At 40.4% G+C, this 22321-nt stretch overlaps 2 protein-coding genes across 5 annotated transcripts; both read right to left on the bottom strand.

Annotated features, from left to right (window-relative positions):
• Window positions 1-7631: 7631 nt before the first annotated feature.
• On the bottom strand, window positions 7632-10428 carry LOC148765739 (uncharacterized). The gene is made up of 3 exons (XM_088812321.1): window positions 9520-10428; window positions 8346-9314; window positions 7632-8258 (listed from the first exon to the last, which is right to left on the bottom strand). Exons 1-3 carry the CDS (start codon window positions 10426-10428, stop codon window positions 7632-7634), a joined length of 2505 nt encoding a protein of 834 aa, XP_088668447.1.
• Window positions 10429-18746: 8318 nt separating this feature from the next.
• Window positions 18747-22112, bottom strand: LOC105953794 (uncharacterized). 4 transcript variants are annotated; one of them, XM_088812073.1, is made up of 5 exons: window positions 21824-22112; window positions 21642-21687; window positions 20271-20901; window positions 19170-19919; window positions 18747-19087 (listed from the first exon to the last, which is right to left on the bottom strand). In XM_088812073.1, the coding sequence occupies exons 3-5, from the start codon at window positions 20853-20855 to the stop codon at window positions 19058-19060; spliced, it is 1365 nt and encodes a 454-aa protein (XP_088668199.1). In that variant the 5' UTR covers window positions 20856-20901; window positions 21642-21687; window positions 21824-22112; the 3' UTR covers window positions 18747-19057. The 4 variants fall into 4 exon arrangements, with proteins under 4 accessions (XP_088668199.1, XP_012832929.2, XP_088668202.1 ...); XM_012977475.2 differs by lacking the exon at window positions 21642-21687; XM_088812076.1 differs by lacking the exon at window positions 21642-21687 and having other exon boundaries at window positions 19170-19916; window positions 21824-22106.
• Window positions 22113-22321: the final 209 nt, after the last annotated feature.

Here is a 22321-nt window from a genome sequence, read left to right on the forward strand (position 1 = left end):
AGTTTATGTGCGTAATTTAGGTATGTATGCTTGTTCTGCTTTTACTGTATTTACTGCCCCTATTTATACTAGAAAAAAGGGACGGACGTCAAATACTCTTCAATTTAATTTACCTATCCCATCGCGGTAATTAAGCATCCGGACCTCAAATTACCTTCAATGCGGTTTAATCTGTCATTTCATTGGCGGCTGCAGGGGCAAAAAGTAGGGGTCGAAGAGACATTCCTCTGCGCTTGTCAGTAGACTGGACGTGCATTAAATACCCCCATGTGCAGCAATGATCACCTCCGGTCGGGGGCGAGCAGCCTGGCGAGAGATGCGGAGCAGCGTAGGTGAGGGGAGTGAAGCTACTAGGCGAGAGAGCGAGGCAGCGAGAAGCCTCTCGCACGCGGGCTACTCGCGTGCCGCGGCCTGGTCCCTCTCGCCCAACCGGTACCAGTTTGATGGGCCTTCTGTTAATGGGCTTGAACGGTGTCATTTGATCTTGTTTGGGCCTTTGGTCTCTATTGGATCCATCAAGCAATCCCGGGCTGGATCAACTAGTCCCCCACTCGCGGTTATTTGCGACCTGGCGCTAGTGGCTGCGAGTTCGCTCTTAGCGAGAGAAGGCGTGTGCTCCATTCCGGCGACCCGCTTCCTAATGTAATTATTTGCACCGTTTCAAATAACGTGCCTCGTTTCATATTCTGCAGCAGAAAAACCGTACACATTCCGAGTAATTAAATAACTGAATTTATTACTCTAGTTAATTAAAAACCGCCTCTTCTTTTTCTTTTATTTTTTTTATTTGTTTTTTTTTTTTTTTTTTTTTTTTTTTTTTTTGTAAATCGAAGCGCCGCCTGCGCTGTCTTCTCACAATTAATGCAGCGCAGACGCCTTTTCAAGTCCCGCACCCTGACTATAAAAAGGGGTCCTCCTCACCCCTCTCCTTTACGTTCTTCTTCCTCCTTCAGCCCCTCCTCCTTTTCCTCTCTTATTCTCCGGCGTCGGAAATTGCTTTCTCCTCCTCCCTTTTATCCAGGTAAACATTTCTCCACACCGCTTTTTGTGATTCTTCAGTTCTCCTTATTTTTTCTTTTTCGTGTTTCCTCCCTTTGCCTCTACCCCATGTCCTCCGAGTCTTCCTCTTCTTCCTCCGGGGAGATTCGCACCCCCGTAATCCGCCTCGGTCCTCCGTCGGAACAGAGAAATAGGCCCAAGAAGAGGGCCGTGGTATCCAAAACCCGGGGTCCACCTGTCACCCCTGCTCGCCCGCAAAAGGGTAAGGGCAAAGCCCCCCCCCCCCCCCCCCTCTCGCATCCTAAAGGGGGGGATGATGCGACCTCCCCTTCTGGCGGGGGAAAGGGGGTTGTTAGGGTTCCGAAAATGAGGGAACCCTCCGTTTGCATCTTGACCAACCCTCAACACTCGATTTTGACCCCTGACAATATTGGCGACCTCCTCGTCCGGCAAGGGTTAGATGTTTCCTTCGATTTAGCTCTTCCTTCATCCTCGCAAGATTCCCTTCACCCTCCCCCAGGCTACATGACCTGGCATATCGACCAACTGCTCTCGGGCTTGTCACTGCCCGTTCACCCCTTTTTCCTGGATGTGGCTCGCAAATTTCGCGTGCCCATTAATCAATTTCTTCCTAATTCCATTAAATTTATGTCGGCATTTTTCATTATTTGCGCCGAGGCCTCCATAGAGCCCACGGGCTTCTTCCATCTCACAGCTCCCCTTCTGGCTTCTTCCATCTCACAGCTCGCCCCGGTGTAGGCCTTTTTAAGGGTTTGACCAATAAAGTGCACAACTGGCCCCAGCGTTTCCTCTTCATTCGCTCGCCCACTTCATGGGGCTTTGATCCATCATACGTGGAAACCGCTCCTCGCCCCGTCGGGGTGTCTCCCGATTGCTTAGAGACACTCGCCCGCCTAACAGCCCGCACTCCCCCTGAATTGTGGGACGTAGAGAAGATAGTAGCTTCTCCCTCTCTTTTTGCCCGCTCCGGATTGTGGGATATGTCTCTGACAGACCCCCGCCCACTGGGTATTTTCTAGGACTAATTTCTATATTTTATCCCATGATTTATTCGGCTTTGCAAAGAAATAAAATTGTTTTCTTTTTCTTAATAAATCATTTTACCCTCTCGTAAATGACCAATGTTATTTTTGCCGTGTTTCAGGCGAAATGATTCGAGATGCCATGAAGGCTACTATCGCCAAGCAGCGCGCGCAATCCTCTCGCACCCCCTCCGAATCCACCAGTCAGGCTCCCTCAACTCATCAGCAGTCCCCTACTGCCGGCGCTGCGAGCACGGCGGGCGGCTCCACTCCTCGCCCCGAGGATAGGCGCGAGAGCCCTGTCCCGCCGCCCACTGTCCGCTGGGAGCCCATCATCGATCTCGGTAGCGAGAATGCGGACAATCAGGAGGCGCACGACTCCTTTCGCTCCCTGGAGCTCGCGCAGCTGGAGGCAGGTCGCACTAAGCGGGATGCTAGTGGCGGTCAGGCCTCCCCCATGTCTAAGAGGCGCCGCGCGGACGACAGGGGTTATCTGTCGTCGCTCTCGCCTGATCGCAGTTTGGCTGAGTTATCCAACCATTTTAACCAAGTCAAGCTCGTGGAGGATGCCCAGGCTCTCGAGAGCATGTCTTTTGAGCAACAATACTCTCGCCTATTGTTCCATTGCTCTCAGGTACACGACTTTCTTATCTTCTCGCATCATAATCATTAAAAGCTTTTTTTTTTTTTTTTTTTTTTACCAGCTTCATGTATCTATTTGTCTTAGATCAACGTACTCCTTGCCCATGGTCTTGGCTCAACTGATCCCACCCGCCAGGCTGAGGAGCTCGCCTTCATGAAAAGGCTAGCCAGCGAGAAGGCTAATGAAGTGATTCGTCTTCAAGACATGGTCCGCGAGCTGACGAACGAAAAAGAGGAGGTCGCTCGCCTGGGCCATGAAAAATACAATGCCATGAAGTCCTCTCTTGAGAGCAAGGTGGCCCGCCTGAATGCGGAAAATGAGCAGTTGATCTCCATCTCTCGCCGCAAACAGGAAGTCGTGGAGGCGGAATGCATGAGAACCGTAGCCTTGGAGCGGGCTAGGAGTTTGTATGACCATCTGTGCTCGATAGATGGACAGGATTTCTTACGGGGATATCGCGAGAGGCTAAGCAGCAAGTACCCTTCGTCCGCTCACTTTGCCAATACTGCGGCACCGATAGGCGTGGGATTCATGGATCGAGGCATTCGCATGTACGCGGCTCGCCATAATCTTGATGATCCCTCTGAGGAGATCAGCACCATTCTTGACCTGCTGGGCGATGAGATCCCTGGTTGGGAGGGAAATCCTACTGAACCCGTAGATTACGCATGGTGGGCTGGCGTGCTCGAGGGGATGCTCGCAGAGTTGAACCAGTATGCTGCACAAGCCCCTTCCAACATGGCTCGCTTGGACCCTACCTGTTCCGCCTCTACCCTTCCCGGTATTCCTCCTTCATGAGGCCTTTTTATTTTTTATTATTTGCAAAAACCTTGAACAATTCGTTTTTTCTTTTCTGAACAATGTTGATTTTCATTTGGATATTTTTATTATCTATCGAGTAGTTTATTCTGCTACATTCTTATTTTTACATTTCATGCTTTTGGGCTCTATTATGATTTCTTTCATTCGCGCACTTCATTTCGTTCTTTTCGAGCGGGTTCTGCTCAACGCATATTCCAATAATTTATGTTTCTTGTTTTCTAGCGAGATTTGCTCGATGCAAATGCTTGCTCGCAAACTTCGTATTGAGATATTCCAAATATTTTCTAACTTTCTTTCTCGCTTTCTAGCGAGATTTTCATGGTTGCAAATCTTCGCTCGCCAATTTCGCATTGGAAATATTTCAAATAATTTCTCTTTCTCGCTTTCTAGCGAGATTTGCTCGATGCAAATCCCTGCTCGCATACTTCGTATTGGAAATATGCCAATAATTTCTTTATTTCTCGCTTTCTAGCGAGATTTGCTCGATGCAAATCCCTGCTCGCACACTTCGTATTAAAAATATTCCAATAATTTCTTTCTTTCTCGCTTTCTAGCAAAATTTGCTCGATGCAAATGCTCGCACACTTCGTATTGGAAATACTCTAATAATTTCTAACTTTCTTTCTCGCTTTCTAGCGAGATTTTCATGGTTGCAAATCTTCGCTCGCTAATTTCGCATTGGAAATATTTCAAATAATTTCTCTTTCTCGCTTTCTAGCGAGATTTGCTCGATGCAAATCCCTGCTCGCACACTTCGTATTGGAAATATTCCAATAATTTCTTTCTTTCTCGCTTTCTAGCGAGATTTGCTCGATGCAAATCCCTGCTCGCACACTTCGTATTGGAAATATTCCAATAATTTCTTTCTTTCTCGCTTTCTAGCGAGATTTGCTCGATGCAAATCCCTGCTCGCACACTTCGTATTGGAAATATTCCAATAATTTCTTTTTTTCTCGCTTTCTAGCGAAATTTGCTCGATGCAAATGCTCGCACACTTCGTATTGGAAATACTCCAATAATTTCTAACTTTCTTTCTCGCTTTCTAGCGAGATTTTCATGGTTGCAAATCTTCGCTCGCTAATTTCGCATTGGAAATATTTCAAATAATTTCTCTTTCTCGCTTTCTAGCGAGATTTGCTCGATGCAAATCCCTGCTCGCACACTTCGTATTGGAAATATTCCAATAATTTCTTTCTTTCTCGCTTTCTAGCGAGATTTGCTCGATGCAAATCCCTGCTCGCACACTTCGTATTGGAAATATTCCAATAATTTCTTTCTTTCTTGCTTTCTAGCGAAATTTGCTCGATGCAAATGCTCGCACACTTCGTATTGGAAATACTCCAATAATTTCTAACTTTCTTTCTCGCTTTCTAGCTAGATTTTCATGGTTGCAAATCTTCGCTCGCCAATTTCGCATTGGAAATATTTCAAATAATTTCTCTTTCTCGCTTTCTAGCGAGATTTGCTCGATGCAAATCCCTGCTCGCACACTTCGTATTGGAAATATTCCAATAATTTCTCTTTTTTTTTTTTTTTTTTTTTGTTTTTTTCAATTGTAATCCTTGTTCGCTTATGTGCGAGTAAGAGTTTATAGATTAGACATCAGATTTTCCAAAAGAGGCCACTTCATATTCTATTTTTTTTTCTTACTTAAAAAACATGGCTCATTCCGCCGGCAGATGGATGAGTAATCAAAAATATGGCCTATTCTTATAATACAAAATATTATAACACATTAGCACTATATATAGTAGCGTTTCAGATGACACACGTTCCATGCGCGAGATATCCTTAAGCCCTTCATATCCTCCAACATGTAAGCTCCTCCTGCGAGAACCGCTACCACCTTGTATGGTCCTTCCCATTTCTCCATTAGCTTTCCCACCGTTTTGAGTGCATCCGCCTGTTTTAAGACCAAGTCCCCCACTTGAATGACTCTCTGCCTTACTTTCTTGTCATAGGCTGCCTTAATTTTAGCTTTGCTGAGCTCCATCCTTCCTCTCGCGCTCTGTTGCTTTTCCATTACCAAGTCCAGCTCCTCGCGCAAGCGCATGCTATTAGCTTTTTCATGAAAATTCATAATTCTGCTCGACGGCATTCCTACCTCTACTGGTATGACAGCTTCCGACCCGTACACCAATGAGAACGGACTTTCTCCGGTCGCTTCTTTTGGTGATGTTCGATATCCCCATAGTATCGCGTGCAATTCCTCAACCCAATTTCCTTTCGCTCCCTCCAGACATTTCTTTATTCCTTCTAACAATACCCGATTGATCACCTCGACTTGCCCGTTCGCCTGCGGGTGAGCCACGGCTGCAAATCTCTGCTTGATACCCAGACCTGCACACCATCCCTGTATCTTGGCTGAGTTAAACTGTGTTCCATTATCTGAAATGAGATCCCTAGGCAACCCATATCGGCAACAGATATTTTGCCATATGAATTTCATGACCTCTGTATCCGTTATCCTGGCCACTGCCACCGCCTCCACCCACTTGGAGAAGTAATCTACAGCGACTATTAAGAACTTTCTCTGCCCCTTGGCCAGCGGCATGGGGCCCACGATATCTATTCCCCATTGTGCAAAAGGACAAGGGGAAGTTATTATCGTCATATCCTCTCCCGGCGTGTGAATCAGCGGGCCATGCCTCTGGCACTTATCACATCTCTTGACAAACTGTCCCGCGTCTTTTCTCAAGGTGGGCCAAAAATATCCTGCCCTTAGTACCCGCGAGACCAATACTCTACCTCCTGCATGGTCCCCGCAGCATCCTTGGTGAACCTCGTGCAGCACGTAACGACCCTCCTCCAGAGATAGGCATCTTAGGTGCGGCCTAGTGTAGCCTCTTTTGTGAAGTATATCCCCGATTAGGCAGAAATTGCTTGCTCGCTGTTCCAGGACCTTCTGGGCGCGGCCACTTGCGACCACCTTTCCTTGCAGACATGCCGTGATTTTCGTGCGCCAATCTTCCCCACTTGTCACTGTTGAAACACGCTCCTCGCCCCCGCTACATGGCTCCCCAACTAGCAACTGTATTTTCCTTGACTCGTATCCCACCGCCATGCTTCCTACCTTTGCCAGAAAATCAGCATGCTGGTTCTCCTCTCGGGGTATTTGAGCTAGCTCGCAGAATTCGAACTCGCTCATCATCGACCGTACTGTCTCGCAATAAGCCATCATTCGCTCGTTTTTATCTCGAATTCGCCCTTTACTTGATGTACTACTAGCTGTGAATCCGAAAATATGTTCAACTTCCTGCCCCCGGCTGAAGATACCAGCTTCATCCCATGTATAACTGCTTCATACTCTGCTTCATTATTTGAGGCTCTGAAAGGCAACTTTATCGCGTATTCCAACTCATCGCCCACCTCCGCTAGCAACACTCCTACTCCACTTCCTGATGCATTCGCCGAACCATCAACGAACACCCTCCATATTCCTTGCTCTTCTGGTCTCGTCGTTTCCTGCAGAAAATCTGCTAGGGCTTGCCCTTTTATGGCGATCCGTGGCTCGTAGCTGATATCGAACTGTTCCATCTCTACTGCCCACTTAACCATTCTTCCCGAAACTTCCATCCTTCCCATCACTGTCTTCATAGGGTGGTTGGTCCGGACCACTATTGCGTGCGAAAGAAAGTAGGGTCTTAGCTTTCGTGCGGTCGTCACTAGCGCCAGGCCCATCTTTTCTATCTCGGAGTATCTCATCTCAGCCCCTCTCAAGAGTTTACTCGCATAATATACCGGGCTTTGCACTCCCTCCTCCTCTCGGGCTAAGACCGAGCTGACTACGAACTCGCCCACCGTAAGATATACATAAAGCTTTTCTCCCGGCGCGGGCTTTGCTAACAGCGGGAGACGAGCGAGAAGATTCTTGAGCTGCTCGAAAGCCTTTCCTGATTCTTCCGTCCACTCGAATTGAGTCCCCTTTCTTAGTATTTTAAAGAAAGGGTGAATAGCCTCTCCCGCCTTAGATATGAATCTACTCAGAGCTGTTATTCTTCCAGCCAGCATTTGAACCTCTTTAATATTTCGTGGGGCCTCCATATCCAAAACCGCCTGCACCTTCTCCGGATTCACTTCCACTCCCCTTTCTGTTACCATGTAACCCAGGAATTTTCCTGTTTTTACCCCAAAAGCACACTTATTGGGCCTCCATATGCTGTTTTCACCAGCATATCATCCACATATATCTCCATGTTCCTTCCGAGTTGGTCCCTGAACATTTTGTCTACTAGTCTCTGGTACGTGGCTCCCGCATTTTTCAGCCCAAAAGGCATGACCGTGTAGCAATAAGTTCCAGTGGAGGTGATGAAGCTCACCTTGGGCTGGTCGCCAAGGCACAATGGAATCTGATGGTATCCTTGCGAGGCGTCCATCATACTTAGCATTTCGCAACCGGCGGTTGAGTCTACGAGCTGGTCGATTCGTGGCAGGGGGTAGTAGTCCTTGGGACATGCTTTGTTGAGATCCCTGAAGTCAATGCACATTCGCCACTTTCCCTCGCCCTTCTTGACTAAAACTGCATTGGACAGCCAAGTAGGAAAACGGATCTCCCGGATCTGTCCGGCTGCCAACAACTTCCGCACTTCTTCCTGTATAATTTTGTCTTTCTCCGCTCCAAAATGCCGACGCTTTTGCTTGACCAGCTTCGCATTCTGCTTGACATTCAGCCTGTGCACCACAAGCCGCTCGTCGATACTCCCGAGATCTGCTGGAGTGAACGCGAACACATCTTGATTCTTCCTCAGAAACTAAGCCAGCTGTCGAGACATGTCTGCATCTAAACCGCCACCTATGCGGGTGGTGCGAGAGGCATCCTTCTCGCATAGTTGAATTACCATTAATTCCTCCATTGGCTTCACGTGGGCTTCTTCTTTTGCGGGGTCTACTTCCGGCATCCGGTCCTCCTTCCCCTGGCTACCTGGGGAAACAGTACGAATAGTATCTATGTTTCCTATTCTTCTTAAGGCGTCATAATAACACCTCCTCGAGGTCTCTTGATCCCCTCGGACCTCCCCGATTTGATCTAAGACGGGGAATTTCAGCTTCATATGGTAAGTTGAGACTACTGCCTGAAATGAGTTCATGGACGGTCGCCCCAATATGATGTTGTAGGTAGAAGGCGCATCCAGTACCAAAAACTTTACGGATTGGGTTGCTCGCACCGGCTCCATTCCTAGAGAAATGGGCAGGCATACCTCTCCGACCGACCGCACTGACTCTCCCGAGAACCCGACCAAGCTTGTCTCTACATACTTTAACTCGAAATCCATATTCATCTTTCTGAAACAATCATAGTAGATAACATCAGCGGAACTGCCGGTGTCCACTAATATTCTCGCGATATCGAAATTCGCTACCATGGCAGTAATCACCAGGGCGTCAGAATGTGGCTGCCTGATTCCTTCTTCGTCCTGGGGACCGAAAACAATGGGAGGCACGTAAGATATTCTTTGCACCTCCTCGAGCTGAGCTTCCATCTCGCACAAGCGTCGGAGGTGCGCACGGCTTGCCCGATCTGCTTCTTCTATCTCTCCAAATAACTCCTCCGTCTCTCGCAACTGTCTCAGGTGCGCTCGCCGGGCCCTGTTGGAGTCTCCTCCTGAAGGTCCTCCCAAAATCATGCTGATGAAGTTGGCAGGCGCCACCTGGTCCTTCCTCTCATTTAGCTTTTCCCTTCCCGGCTCAGGTTTGCGGGGCTCGCTCGCACGCCGAGCTGGGAACTGCTGCGGGCGTTGGTTCCCCTCTTTCACAAATTCTGGTAGATTCTTCGCGCGTATGAGCCTCTCGATTTCGTCACGAAGGTGCTGGCATTCGTTGGTGGTGTGGCCATAATCATTAATGAAAACGGCAGAAACTCCCTAGCGAGGGGCTTCTCTTCGGGGCTTCCGCATACGTGCGAGGCCACTTTAACTTTGGGTTATTCTCTATGGCCAGCAATATCTCTCCTGGTTGTGCGACTAGCGTGGCATAGCTGTCAAAACGAGGTCCTATTTTTCTCTCGTTTTGCACCTCCCTTCTCGCAAGTTGGGTCGGTTTCTGCATTCTATCCTCTTTCTTTTCCCTTTTCGCCTCGAGGCCGCCTTTGCCCTCGCCAAATTTATTATGCACCGCTTCCTCGGCGTTCATGTATCGCTCGGCCTTTTTCAACAAAGCATTAAAAGATGCGAGGGGCTTTTTCGAGAGCGACGTGAAGAAATCACCCGCCCGCAGCCCTTGCGCGAGGGCGCTGATCAAAACTTCTTCCGAGGTGATCGGTACCTCCAAGGTGGCCGAGATGAAGCGCTTGATAAAACTTCGTAAGTGCTCTCCCTCCCTCTGCCTGACTGCGAACAGAGTCAGGGTGCTCCTCTTTTGTTTCTTTGAGCTCGCGAAGTGATCCATAAAACAGGCGCTCAGCTGGTCGAAACCGCGAATCGTGCCCACAGGCAGCTGGCTGAACCAAGCTTGTGCGGCTCCCGCTAACGTAGTCGCGAAGACCCGACACTTCACTCCCTCAGTAAATCGGTGCAAATCCGAAGTGTTATTGAAGCGACAGAGATGCTCACAAGGGTCGGTGGTTCCCAAGTATTCGTAAGTGACAGGTCGAAATGAGTGTGACAGATCGTCATCCAGAATGTCGGCTGAAAAGGGGCTTAATGTACTGAGCGAGGAACCTGCGCGGGCGGGTCCCTCGCTCCCTCGCCCCCCAATCTCCCCCATCCTTCTTTTGGGCGACGCAGCCTCGGGCTCCCTTAGCGTGCGCACAGAGCCCTCCTGGACAGCGCTCGCCAAGAGTGCCTGCAGGTTTTCCATAGTCATGGCGACCATGGGGCCACCTCCCGCAACGCCGACTGCTTGGGGCGTCTCCTCTCTCGCGGTAGAGGCCTCTCCGACGGCTGGTTGGTGCTCCTGCAGGGCTGGGGTTGCTTCGGACTCCATCTGACTGGTTAGATCCCTTACTATGCTGGGAAACGAGGCCATTGATAGACGTATACTGATTAACGGAAAACAGATAAAGGTGCTTTTAAAGGAAAACGTTGCCACAACTTTGCTCAACGGTTTCCCACAGACGGCGCCATTTGATCCGACTGGATTCGTGGTGGGCTGGTTTAAAGAGTTGAACAGGCCTGGATTTGGACCGGGGACCACAGCAAACCTACAAAGGAAGAAAAGAACCGGACTTAGGCCGGAGTTAGCACTCCGACGGCCAAGTTCAGTAAATTTCTAAAGAAGATACTAGTTTATGTGCGTAATTTAGGTATGTATGCTTGTTCTGCTTTTACTGTATTTACTGCCCCTATTTATACTAGAAAAAAGGGACGGACGTCAAATACTCTTCAATTTAATTTACCTGTCCCATCGCGGTAATTAAGCATCCAGACCTCAAATTACCTTCAATGCGGTTTAATCTGTCATTTCATTGGCAGCTGCAGGGGCAAAAAGTAGGGGTCGAAGAGACATTCCTCTGCGCTTGTCAGTAGACTGGACGTGCATTAAATACCCCCATGTGCAGCAATGATCACCTCCGGTCGGGGGCGAGCAGCCTGGCGAGAGATGCGGAGGAGCGTAGGTGAGGGGAGTGAAGCTGCTAGGCGAGAGAGCGAGGCAGCGAGAAGCCTCTCGCACGCGGGCTACTCGCGTGCCGCGGCCTGGTCCCTCTCGCCCAACCGGTACCAGTTTGATGGGCCTTCTGTTAATGGGCTTGAACGGTGTCATTTGATCTTGTTTGGGCCTTTGGTCTCTATTGGATCCATCAAGCAATCCCGGGCTGGATCAGTTAGTTAATTATATGGGCTCATTACAAATAAGCCCAATCAATTGATACTTATTCATAAAGACATCTTGACAAAAAACTCCGTTACCAATAAGTTCACACATGAGTCGGATTTTTGTAAAAGGCTAAAATAGGCCATCATACTTTAATATGCTCCAATTTCATCATTAACTTAATTTAACCTCAATTTGACCCCAAATTTCACAAATTATTCAATTTTGGCACAAAACTTTTTTTTTCAAAAAACAAAATTCAAAAAAAAAAATTTTGCCGCCGGAATCCGGCGTTGACTTTTCAAATTTTTTTACGTCAATTTACTGTTAGTGACAGCACAATTACGGTCAACGTTTAGCGGCGGCCGTAAAAAAAACAAAAAAAAAACACTTAGAAAACACTAAAAAAGTCAACGCCGGAGATCAGCGAAAAAATCCGGGAAGAAAAGAAAAAAAATCTGAAAAGTCAACGCCGACCAGCGTTGATCGCCGCTCAACGCCGGAATCTAAATTTTTTTGTTTTTTGAATAAGAGAAAGTTTTTGTAAAAAAAAAAAAAAGTCAAAATTGATTTTTTGTGGACAAAATAGATTAAATTGGGGTTATAATTAAGAATTACGTATAAAGGGTTGGGGGTAATATTGGAATATACATGAATGTTTCATTTATTTGTAATAAATATTAAAGGGATGGGCTTATTGGTGAAAGAAATATAGCCCATAAACCTAGAATAATAAAGATGTTTGGTTGGGGGCTTATGCACAAAAACTCCTTTCATGTTTTATATAGATAAATTTGACTAAAAATAAAATTTAATTAGTTCAAAAATTAGATTACGATGGGCGATTTTTCCAACTCATTTGAAAGTTATTTTTTAAAATATATTATTTAATATATTTTAATAATTATTAATTCAATTTTTCCTTTCTTACTTTCAATGAAAATTAGTCTCCTTTGTCTACCTTCCAACCAAAATCCCCTTAATTTTTGGGTTAATATTGGAGACTCTCCTCAAATTAAACATAATTAGATATAAGAGACAATCCCAAATAGAACATTTCAGTTAAATCCTTATTTGAAAGTTTCACAAGATGTTCACCTTCAAGTATATTCTACCTGGTTAAAACAATTGAGCAAGAAACTTAACCGTTTAAGAGAAATAATTAATTTAGTGTATTGACACGGTCAGTTTTCCAGAACAGAGTAATCAACTTCAAAAATACGAATTGATTCATATGTTTAACCAAACACTGTGAAATTTTGCAGAGCAGAATTTTAATAAGTCTATAATCATATCCAAGTAAATCACGCAAGTCAAATTAGTATAAAGTCGTATTAAACACATAATTCATAAATGACTCAGAAACTGTGCAGTTTTCAAAAAACGATCCATTACTTAATCAATATAAATTCAATTTATGCATAATTAATATCAAAATGAAGCTAATACAATTAACAATTATCTAGACTACCGTAAAATTTCATAATTTTAGCAAAATAACTAACTGATGAAACATGCACTGCAAATAGAGACTACGAATCTAAAATTCAATTAGTGTTCGGAAAGATCTTTATCTTTTAGAGCCCAAAAATTAAAATCACAATCATATAATTCATTAAAAAACATATAGTTTATATTAATTAGGTTATTATTTCAGTAAAGACCAAAAGGTCCTTACCCATGAAAATCAAAGGCTAAGAAAGAGAAAAAACCAAGGACCCATGGAATTTTGGCTTGGAAATCTTTGGGCTTGACATGGGTGTTATTGGAGAGTTTTGGAGCTGAGTTTTGAGAAATTATATGGTTGTTTCTTTGAGTGTATTTGGGAATTTCGAATTTAGGGAGACATAAGAATTTTGAGAGGATTTTAGAAGACGAAAAGAGGAACTTTTATGAAGAATCTTGAAGGTTTTGAAGTGGAAGATGAATTCTTCCTTTTGGGGCTGTATTTGGACGAACAAAGAGAGGAGAAAAAGAGTAATATAGAAGACAATAGGATGTAAATTGCAATTAGGGAAACTAGAACACTTGTAAACACACCACAAACCCGACATACACAACCCATACACGCGACAATTCATAAATCACAAAGCATATGCACACACAAAACCCCTCTCTCTCTCTCTCTCTCTCTCTCTCTCTCTATATATATATATATATATATATATATATATATATATATATATATATATATATATATATATATATATATATATATATATATATATATATATATATATATATATATATATATATATATATATATATATATATAATATTAAAATAATAGAAGGAAGAATTTGGGAGGAAATTCTCCATGTACTTACCGAGAGAGAGAGAGTTATGGACATGTATGTCACATACATGTACATGCACATAGCACATACATACATATATACACATAATTAAATCCTCACATATATAATCAAGCACATATAATATAGGGCCCTTTAGCAATAAACCCCTTGGATGAGTAATAAATGGTGATATGTCCAACCCTTAAATCTTTCTTTGTGATAAACCCCTATAAATATTAATTCCAATACTACCCTTCCGAAATTAGAAAATCCCTACCCAATAATCCACGTCGCTTTCCTTGAATAATGCCAAATAATAGCATTTTTTTCCAATTCAATATTCCAATTCCTTAAAATCAATCAATTAATTAAAAAAATAAAAAATCACCTTAATATGCTCCATAAAATCAGCCAACAAATAAAAAAAAAATTGCTTTGTCACATACAAAATCAAAACCCACGTGCAGATGTAAAGTTTTTTTTTATTATTATTATTTTTTTCATATTTTTTTTAATATTTTCTTAAATTCTTTTAAACGAAAAATTGATTTTTTTTCCCTGACAAGTTTACGACGCCGAATATGAGTATAGTTGAATATGACCATAGTCATATTTTCTTAAATTTTTTTAAACGAAAAATTGATTTTTTTTCCCCCGACAAGTGTACTACGCCGAATATGACTATAGTTCAATAAGACTAGTCTAATATGACTATATGTGACTACATCAACTGTAGTCATATTTTTTCTTTATATTGCATTTTTTTTAATTCTTAACTTCGAAATTCCGATTATATAGTGTGGTAAACTCATGTTTACCAAATTATATAAAACAACTAAGATTCCCTATTGTTTAGGGAAACAATGCAATCAACATCCACACAAAAAAATCACAAAAAACCACAATTTGAATCTCGTTATTACAAGTCAACTTGAAACGAGAATATAGAACATATTCGAATATGACTACAATCATATTCAACAATAGTCATATTCGAAAAAATACATAAATATGACTATAGTCATATTCGAATATGACTATAGTCATGTTGCTGCTACTGTACAGATTTGAACTGTATTTTCAGATCTGAGAGAGAGAGAGAGAGAGAGAGAGAGAGAGAGAGAGAGAGAGAGAGAGAGAGAGAGAGAGAGAGAGAGAGAGAGAGAGAGAGAGACAGAGAGAGAGAGAAATCGAAAGTACATAAATAAAGGTAGAAAATTAACGATAGAGAGAAGGGAGAGTACGCTTCAATTCGTCTAACTAAATACATAAATATGACTATAGTCATATTCGAATATGACTATAGTCATGTTGCTGCAACTGTAGTGTTTCAGATCTGGAGAAAAGAGGAGAGAGAGAGAGAGAGAGAGAGAGAGAGAGAGAGAGAAATCGAAAAATACATAAATAAAGGTAGAAAATTAACGAAAGAGAGGGAGGGGGAGTCAACGGCGATGGCGGCGGTGGTGAACGAAAGATAGAGTGAGAGAGGCGGACGGTGGTGGTGGGCAGATCTGAAAAAAAAAAAAAAAAAAAAAAAAAAAAAAAAAAAAACTAAGAAATCGAGAAAGATAACAAAAAGGAGAGAAGAAACCTTACGTGAAAACGAAGGAGGCGGCGGCGGCACAAGTGACGACGGTGGTTTTCTACTAGAAACCAAACACTATAACCACTGCTTGAAAGATAATTATACATTTTTTTAAATTGAAAAACACTGACCACAAAGCTAAAATGTGTATTCATGTTGGAATCTTATCATTTCGGAAGAAGTGCTTACCATAAGTTCTTCTTAATTAAATTCTTGTCAATGCAGTCTTCAGGGATTGCGGATCCATTTGCATTAACTGATAATCGTGTCAGCTTTCTCCTGTAAAAATCAGAGCAAAAGGGATGAAGTATACGTCCACAGCCCATTTCAATGACAAGTCTTATCAAGGGATGCTTTGAACCAATGAAATTAATTGTTTCAGCTAGATAAAATTCCATTTGTGTAAAGCTGAGATATTACCGAAGATATCATTTTGTACATGTCCTTTGCATGTCAATGCGAGTACAAAATGTGCAAAAATAAATCCCACAATGGTGGTATGCAAATCTAGACGATGGTGGTGTAAGGAGAGAAATTGAGAAAGAACGAGATTATTTATGTGGAGACGAAGGAGGAAGCGGCGACGCCGGCGGCGGAGGAGGCGGCGGTGGAGGCGGTGGCAGCGGTGGATGAAGCTTGAAATTTTATGAGTGTTTTGAGGGATTTAGGTGGAGAGGTGGATAAGAGAGAAGATGAAAGTGGTAGTTGAGCAAATAATTAGGGCTATAGTAGTTTAGGGTACTTTTGAGTTTTGTCTTCTCATACTAGTCTAGGTGGGTCTCACTAATTAAGAGTGGAATTTGGGTGTAGGCAAAAGTCTTTACAAGTCAATTGGGTTTAGTTCAAAATATTTTCCATTTGAGGGGTGTATTGCATATTTCCCCTATAATATATCATAGTATACACATCCATATAATATGTCATATAAACACACCATACACATACACATGGCACATTCATATAATTCACATATATGCATAAGAAATTACACGGCTCATGCACATAGTTAAACACATATAAATATTTAATTACATAATAAAATAGAAACTGAGTGGAACTATTAACCAAATTGTAAAATCTATTATAAGTCATATAAACACTTATGATACATGGGATTAACAAATTACTAATCATAAATCCATTAATTAAACTAGGAACATTCATGAGTTAACTAATTCAATTAAATTGCATAATAAATTATACTTCACAAAATTCATAGGAGTAGAGTCATGAATCACTTAATCACGAAATCGAAGTTATTAAATCATTTAATTAAACAAGTACACCTAATTCATAAATATCATAATTTATAAAAATCACTTAAACACTTAGAATGAATTGAAATTACTAATTAATCCATGAGTGCATATTCATCATTTATTCAAAATAATTGCACTTAATGCATATAAACAATTAAGGTGAATAGCATTTACTAATTAGTTTATGAAAGGTAATGTAAGTATGGAAATGAATTGATAATTTATTCCATAAATCTCTATAATATGCTTATGAAAATGTGGGGTGTTACAAAGTCAACCATAAAAATTAGATAGTCAACTATAATTTTTACGATGTCAACTATAAACAATTGGTAATCAACTGTAAAAAATGGGTAGTTAACTTTATTGCTGTCAGAGTCAACTACAAAAATTAGATAGTCAACTACATTTGTTTTGATGTCAACTACAAAAAAATGGTAATCAACTATATTTTTTTTATTAATTAACTATATTATTTTTCAATTTAAGATACTATAGTGTTATAAAATAGAATACTCACGATAAAAATCTCATTTCCGGTGAAAACATGAATTCATAGAGTAGAAAATAGATTGATTTCAACGATAAAAAAATGAGATATAGAAGAAAAGGTAAAATAGTGAGAAGAAATAGAGAAAAATAAAGAGAAAATAAAGAAACAGAAATAGACGATGAGAGAGGAAATGGGAGAAGAGAGAGAAGAAATAGAGAGAGGAGATAGGAGAGAGGGAGAAGAAGAATAAAAGAAAAACATATGACAAGAGAGAGAGAGAGAGAGAGAGAGAGAGAGAGATGAAGAATAAAAGAAAAAGATGTCAAAAGTAAGGAAAAAAGGAAGAGAAAGAAATGAATGGAGAATATAAAATGACGGATAAGAGATAAATAAGGAGAAGAAAGAGAAAGTAGGAAAAAAATATAGACAAAAAATTGGCTTTATGAGCATTAACATAAGCTTAGGGGGTCACACAATTCAAAAAATGTTAAATGGACATTTGTTTACAAATGATCAATTATAAATAGGGATCAGACCATATTATTTTGGGGGTGGCTAGAAGAAGTAGCAAAATTTTCTTACTTTAATACTACCACCAAGTTTAATACTATATTTTAAAGAAGTTTATAAAGTTTTTTCTTAGATGAATACCACATTTTTTTTATAGGAAAGTATTAAAATATCCCTCATCATACAAAATACAATTTATACACAAAAAAATCATTTTTCCTCATTTCAATACCAAAAATTAAAAAAACTCTCTTCTTCTCTCCCAAACCCAACCCTCTCTTCTTCTTCATCTTCTTACAAACCCTCAAAAAAATCTCAAAATTCAAAAAATTCAAAACCTCACAAAACTTGTAAAATGGAGTCACAAGACAATAAAATGGTGGTTTACATGGAAGGATAACCCATTAAAGTATGTATTCATGTCTTTTTTGAGATTCAAAGTCGATTTTGAAGATTTTTTTTATGAAATTCGCCTACAGTTCTCGACACATATTGGTCGAATTTTTGGTAATTTTTCGACACCAACATGTCGAAAATTGTATTAAAAATATATATATATATTTTTGTGCCGTGTTTTTTCGACACTTACATGTCTAAATTTTGAGAAATTTCGACATGTAAGTGTTGAATTTGGTTTTTTTTTTTTTAAATACATTTTTCGACAAGTTGGTGTCGAAAATTGACCAAAAATTCGACCCGTATGTGTCGAAAATCTATGGCGGGTTTAAAAATAAAAATCTTCAAAATCAATTTTTATGTAAAAAAAAACATGGATACATACCTTAATGGTTTCTCCTTGCTCGTAAATCATCATTTTGTTGTCATTTGACTCCATTTTGTAAGTTGTGTAAGGTTATAATTTCTTTAGTTTGGAGATTTTTTAGAAGGGTTTGTTGGTATAAAGAAGAAGAAGAAGAAGAAGAAGAAGAAGGAGGTGAGGGGTTTGTGAAGAGGGAGATGGATTTGAAGAGATTTGTGTGTTTAGTATTGAAGAAAGAAAAATGAGATTTATAATATATATTTGGTTTTGATTTTCATTAATGGGTATTTATGTTATTAACTATTTATTATCTTTTTTCTTTTTTTATTAAAGTAAGAAAAATTTAGTACTTGTTTTAGCCATCCCCTATTATGTTACCTAATGAGGGGTATCCCTGTTTTTCCCATAAATTTAAATCACTTACGTATTTAACTCAAATTTTCCAACAACTATGTCAATGACTTGCAAAAAACCGCGTACTTTTACAAATTACTACAAGAATTTAGTAAATATTTGTAAACATTAAAAAAGTTATGAAAAATACAATAAGAAATGGATTAATCAAGTAGCATTTGCTCCAATACAATTTTTAGTAACTTCAGGGAATATTATTGCATGTAAAATCCATTTCTCAAGACAACTTATTCAAATACTCTTGGAAAAAAAAATACAACTAAAATGCTGCATTTGTTCACAACACATATTATTCAAATACTATCATATGGGGACAAAAGAGAAACTAAAAATGTTGTGCATCTAAATTAGTATCAAACTAGAGTGATATCAAAACACTTGTTATTAACTCATTTTTTTCCTCAACTAAAATTAAGGCAACGCAGCTCGAGTTGTCGATAATCGTGCACGAGTCACTTTACTTGTAAAAACGGCTTTTCGATCTCAAGTTTCTGGTATAGTTGTCAATAGTTCCTGATGGATATATAAATATATATACATTAGTGGAAACAATTTCGATAATTGGAAGCAACAAATTGAAAAAAAAAATACATACCTCAGAAAAACGAAGATTGTGACGCTTCACCTTTGTACATTTAAGGACATTTTCCGACTTAATATCACCTCTACGTGCCTTAAATGAACCGTTCCTTGTTGACATTGACGGCAAAGTACGGCCAAGCCAAGAGTCCGATGGAGATTTAAGCAGAGGCGGAGGTACCAGAAAATCCGAGTACTCAATATTTTTTCTAGAGGTTGTTGAATCCATGTTTGCACCTTTATTTTCTCCGGAAACCGTGGGCGTAATTTCCGTACCCCATTTTCTATTTGATTTATCGGTCGAGGATACCCTTTTTATGCAACGTGATTCGCGAGTCCGTTCATCAAATTCGCCATCTAAAGGGTACGGATTCTTGAAATCTTTGCGAGATGAATACGCTGCGTGCATTTGATCCATTCTCTTAGTACTAATTTCATTATCTTCTTCCTCTTCTTCTTCAATTGAATCAAGAATATTATTATTATTATCCACCTTATATTCGCTATCAACATAGACAGTTTTCTCGACAATAGAATTACCACCTACTAATAAATCGAACTCCTTTTGACTGTCTCGATCAGCCTGCAGTAATTCCTCAAAAGTTTTTGATCCCTTCTTTTGCGATTCAAATCCCTTAACATCAAGATCTTTTTTCTCTTCAAGAAACGACAAAGAGTATTTTCCACAATATATTACCGCAATCTCGTTTTTCGAACGAGCCTTATTATTTCTTCGGAAATCGCCAACCGGTTTCACCTCGTACTTCTCAAAAAAAAAAACAATATATCAAGAAATCACTACTAAATAGCAGAAATTACTTTGGCATGCAAAAATAACACAAATAACATACATTGGATTTTCTTCGGGTTTATTGCAATCAGGACCCCTATGTTATATCGAATTGCTAAAGAACCATCCTATATTATTTTATGACAAAAACCCTCCTACGATTCAGTCTTTTTAGCACACAACCCTCCATACAGGGGTACTAATTGCTAAAAAAAATTAAATCATAGGAGGTGTTTGCCAATAAAAAATAACATGGGGTAGTTTTTTGGCAATTTCGATATATCACAGGGGTACTAATTGAAATAAACTCGATTTTCTATTAATTACCTCATTTTCAGAGTGGTGAGTAGAAGAACAAGCTGAAGATTGTATCCCATTACTACAAGAAGAAAATATTGCTCTGGCCCGAATACTCATCGCGGGAATCGGATTCAAGACGCAGATCGAACTTTTAAAGCAAAATCGAGGCACTAGACCGCAATCGCGAAGAAAATCTCCACCTTCTAATTCATCTCTATTATCCACTATTTTCTTTTTTCGATTTGAAGAGAATCTTTGGGAGGCATCTTTCGTTCGAGTCCTCGATATTGCATCAACAAATACGAATGACTCATCGAAATACCCCGAGGAATTATCAGAGCTACTCTTGCCCTCATCTTTATATTTCTCGGAGATTGTGAAGTTCTCACACTGCGGCTTCGGTTTTCCGGGCGTTTGTTCCCAGTGGAAAGGGATGGTTCCGGGATTCTTGACGGGGCCGGATTTAGGTTCGGGTCGGTGAAGAGGAAGCCGCGGCCGTATAACCGAGGCAGCTTTGTCGGTTTTTGTTTCGCCGTAATTGTTCTGCGAGTATGTCTGTCTTCTAACTGACAGGATTGGTTGGTTCAAATTCAGTTTCTTGTTCTGCGCCATGTTGTTCAGCAACTCCTTGTTTCTCAACTGTAAATTAATATTTCACCTGAAACAAGAAAATAACAGAAAATATATTGTCCCTAGAAGTGGTGACGTCATCATCTTGATTTTATAATTCAAAAAATAAAACAATAAAATTACAGACAATCTTGTTGGGGACAGGTAAACATCAATGAACCCACATTTTATTTTTACCAATTAAGATTAACCGCTGTGTATTTACTATGAAACGGCAGAAATATTAAATGGAGACGGAACATATGATTTTCTATACAAGTATCAATTTTGACACGTGAAAAAATTGTTATTTCCACCTCTCAGCGAATTTAATTATTTAAACATGAAAAATGTTATGAAACAAAACATTTAGCATTTATATATCTAAAATAATTCAAAGCATGTTTTATACAAGAGATGGAATTGTGTAGGGCAAGGAATATTGTGTGTTCGGAATATTATCACCGTATCGGACTTCAAACTAGCTACAAAATTACTCTCGCAGTTTGTAGGCTAATGCGCGGTTGGTATATTATTTTGATTTTCGGGAGTAACATAGCAATTGTCAACGTACAAGATTGTATTGTAATTACCATTTGATAAATTTTAAAAATTCTACTTCAAAATTGTCGCGACATTGCAATGGAACTGAATGTTGGTCTTTGCAGCAACCGCCACAACCACTCCAACGGACCATGGTAATATTTCAAGCCAATAGAATTGGACAATTTTAAGCATCTAAACGCAAAACATAATAAGAGAATTACATCGAGTTGACGAAATACGTACCCAAAAGTATCCACTCACAAGCTGACATAATTACGGGACCAAACTTCTTGAAACATATAATAACCCGACAAATCAAGAGCGATAAAAAAGATTATAACCCAAGATAAACCATCAATTGGCTAAACGTGAAAAAAAAAAAGACCAAATATTTGATCACAAAATTTTGAGAAAAAAAATTGTACCTTTTGTTCAAACTGAGGAATCTTTTCTCTTGTTCGAACTCTTTTTGTTCAGCATATGCCCTCATATTTATGGATGATTACAATTGTCACACAACCAATTAAAGGAAAGAACTTGAAGTTGAGAGAGAGAGAGAGAGAGAGAGAGAGAGAGAGAGAGAGAGAGAGAGAGAGAGAGAGAGAGAGAGATGAAACTATGTGGAGACAAAGAGGAGTTTTATTATACCTTGTGTAAAATGGAGAAGAACATATAATATATATGTATATGCATATCTTGTGCGTAGGAAATTTAAATTCTTGTTATTGGGGGGTTATGAGTTATGAGAATCAATACTTTACTTTAGTTAGCTATATTAGTATATAATTGTTATTGCCTTTCCCTTTTTGCCCATCCATTTTTGGATCATTTGTTCACACTCAATTATATATGTAATGGATGAGGGCCCAAATTCTTACACATGCATCCCTGTTTTTTAGTATAAAATCTTCAATAGAAGAAAA

Source organism: Erythranthe guttata, chromosome 13 (genome assembly GCF_056151865.1).
Source record: "Erythranthe guttata isolate IM_541 chromosome 13, IM_541, whole genome shotgun sequence".
In the NCBI taxonomy this organism is placed as follows: domain Eukaryota; kingdom Viridiplantae; phylum Streptophyta; class Magnoliopsida; order Lamiales; family Phrymaceae; genus Erythranthe; species Erythranthe guttata.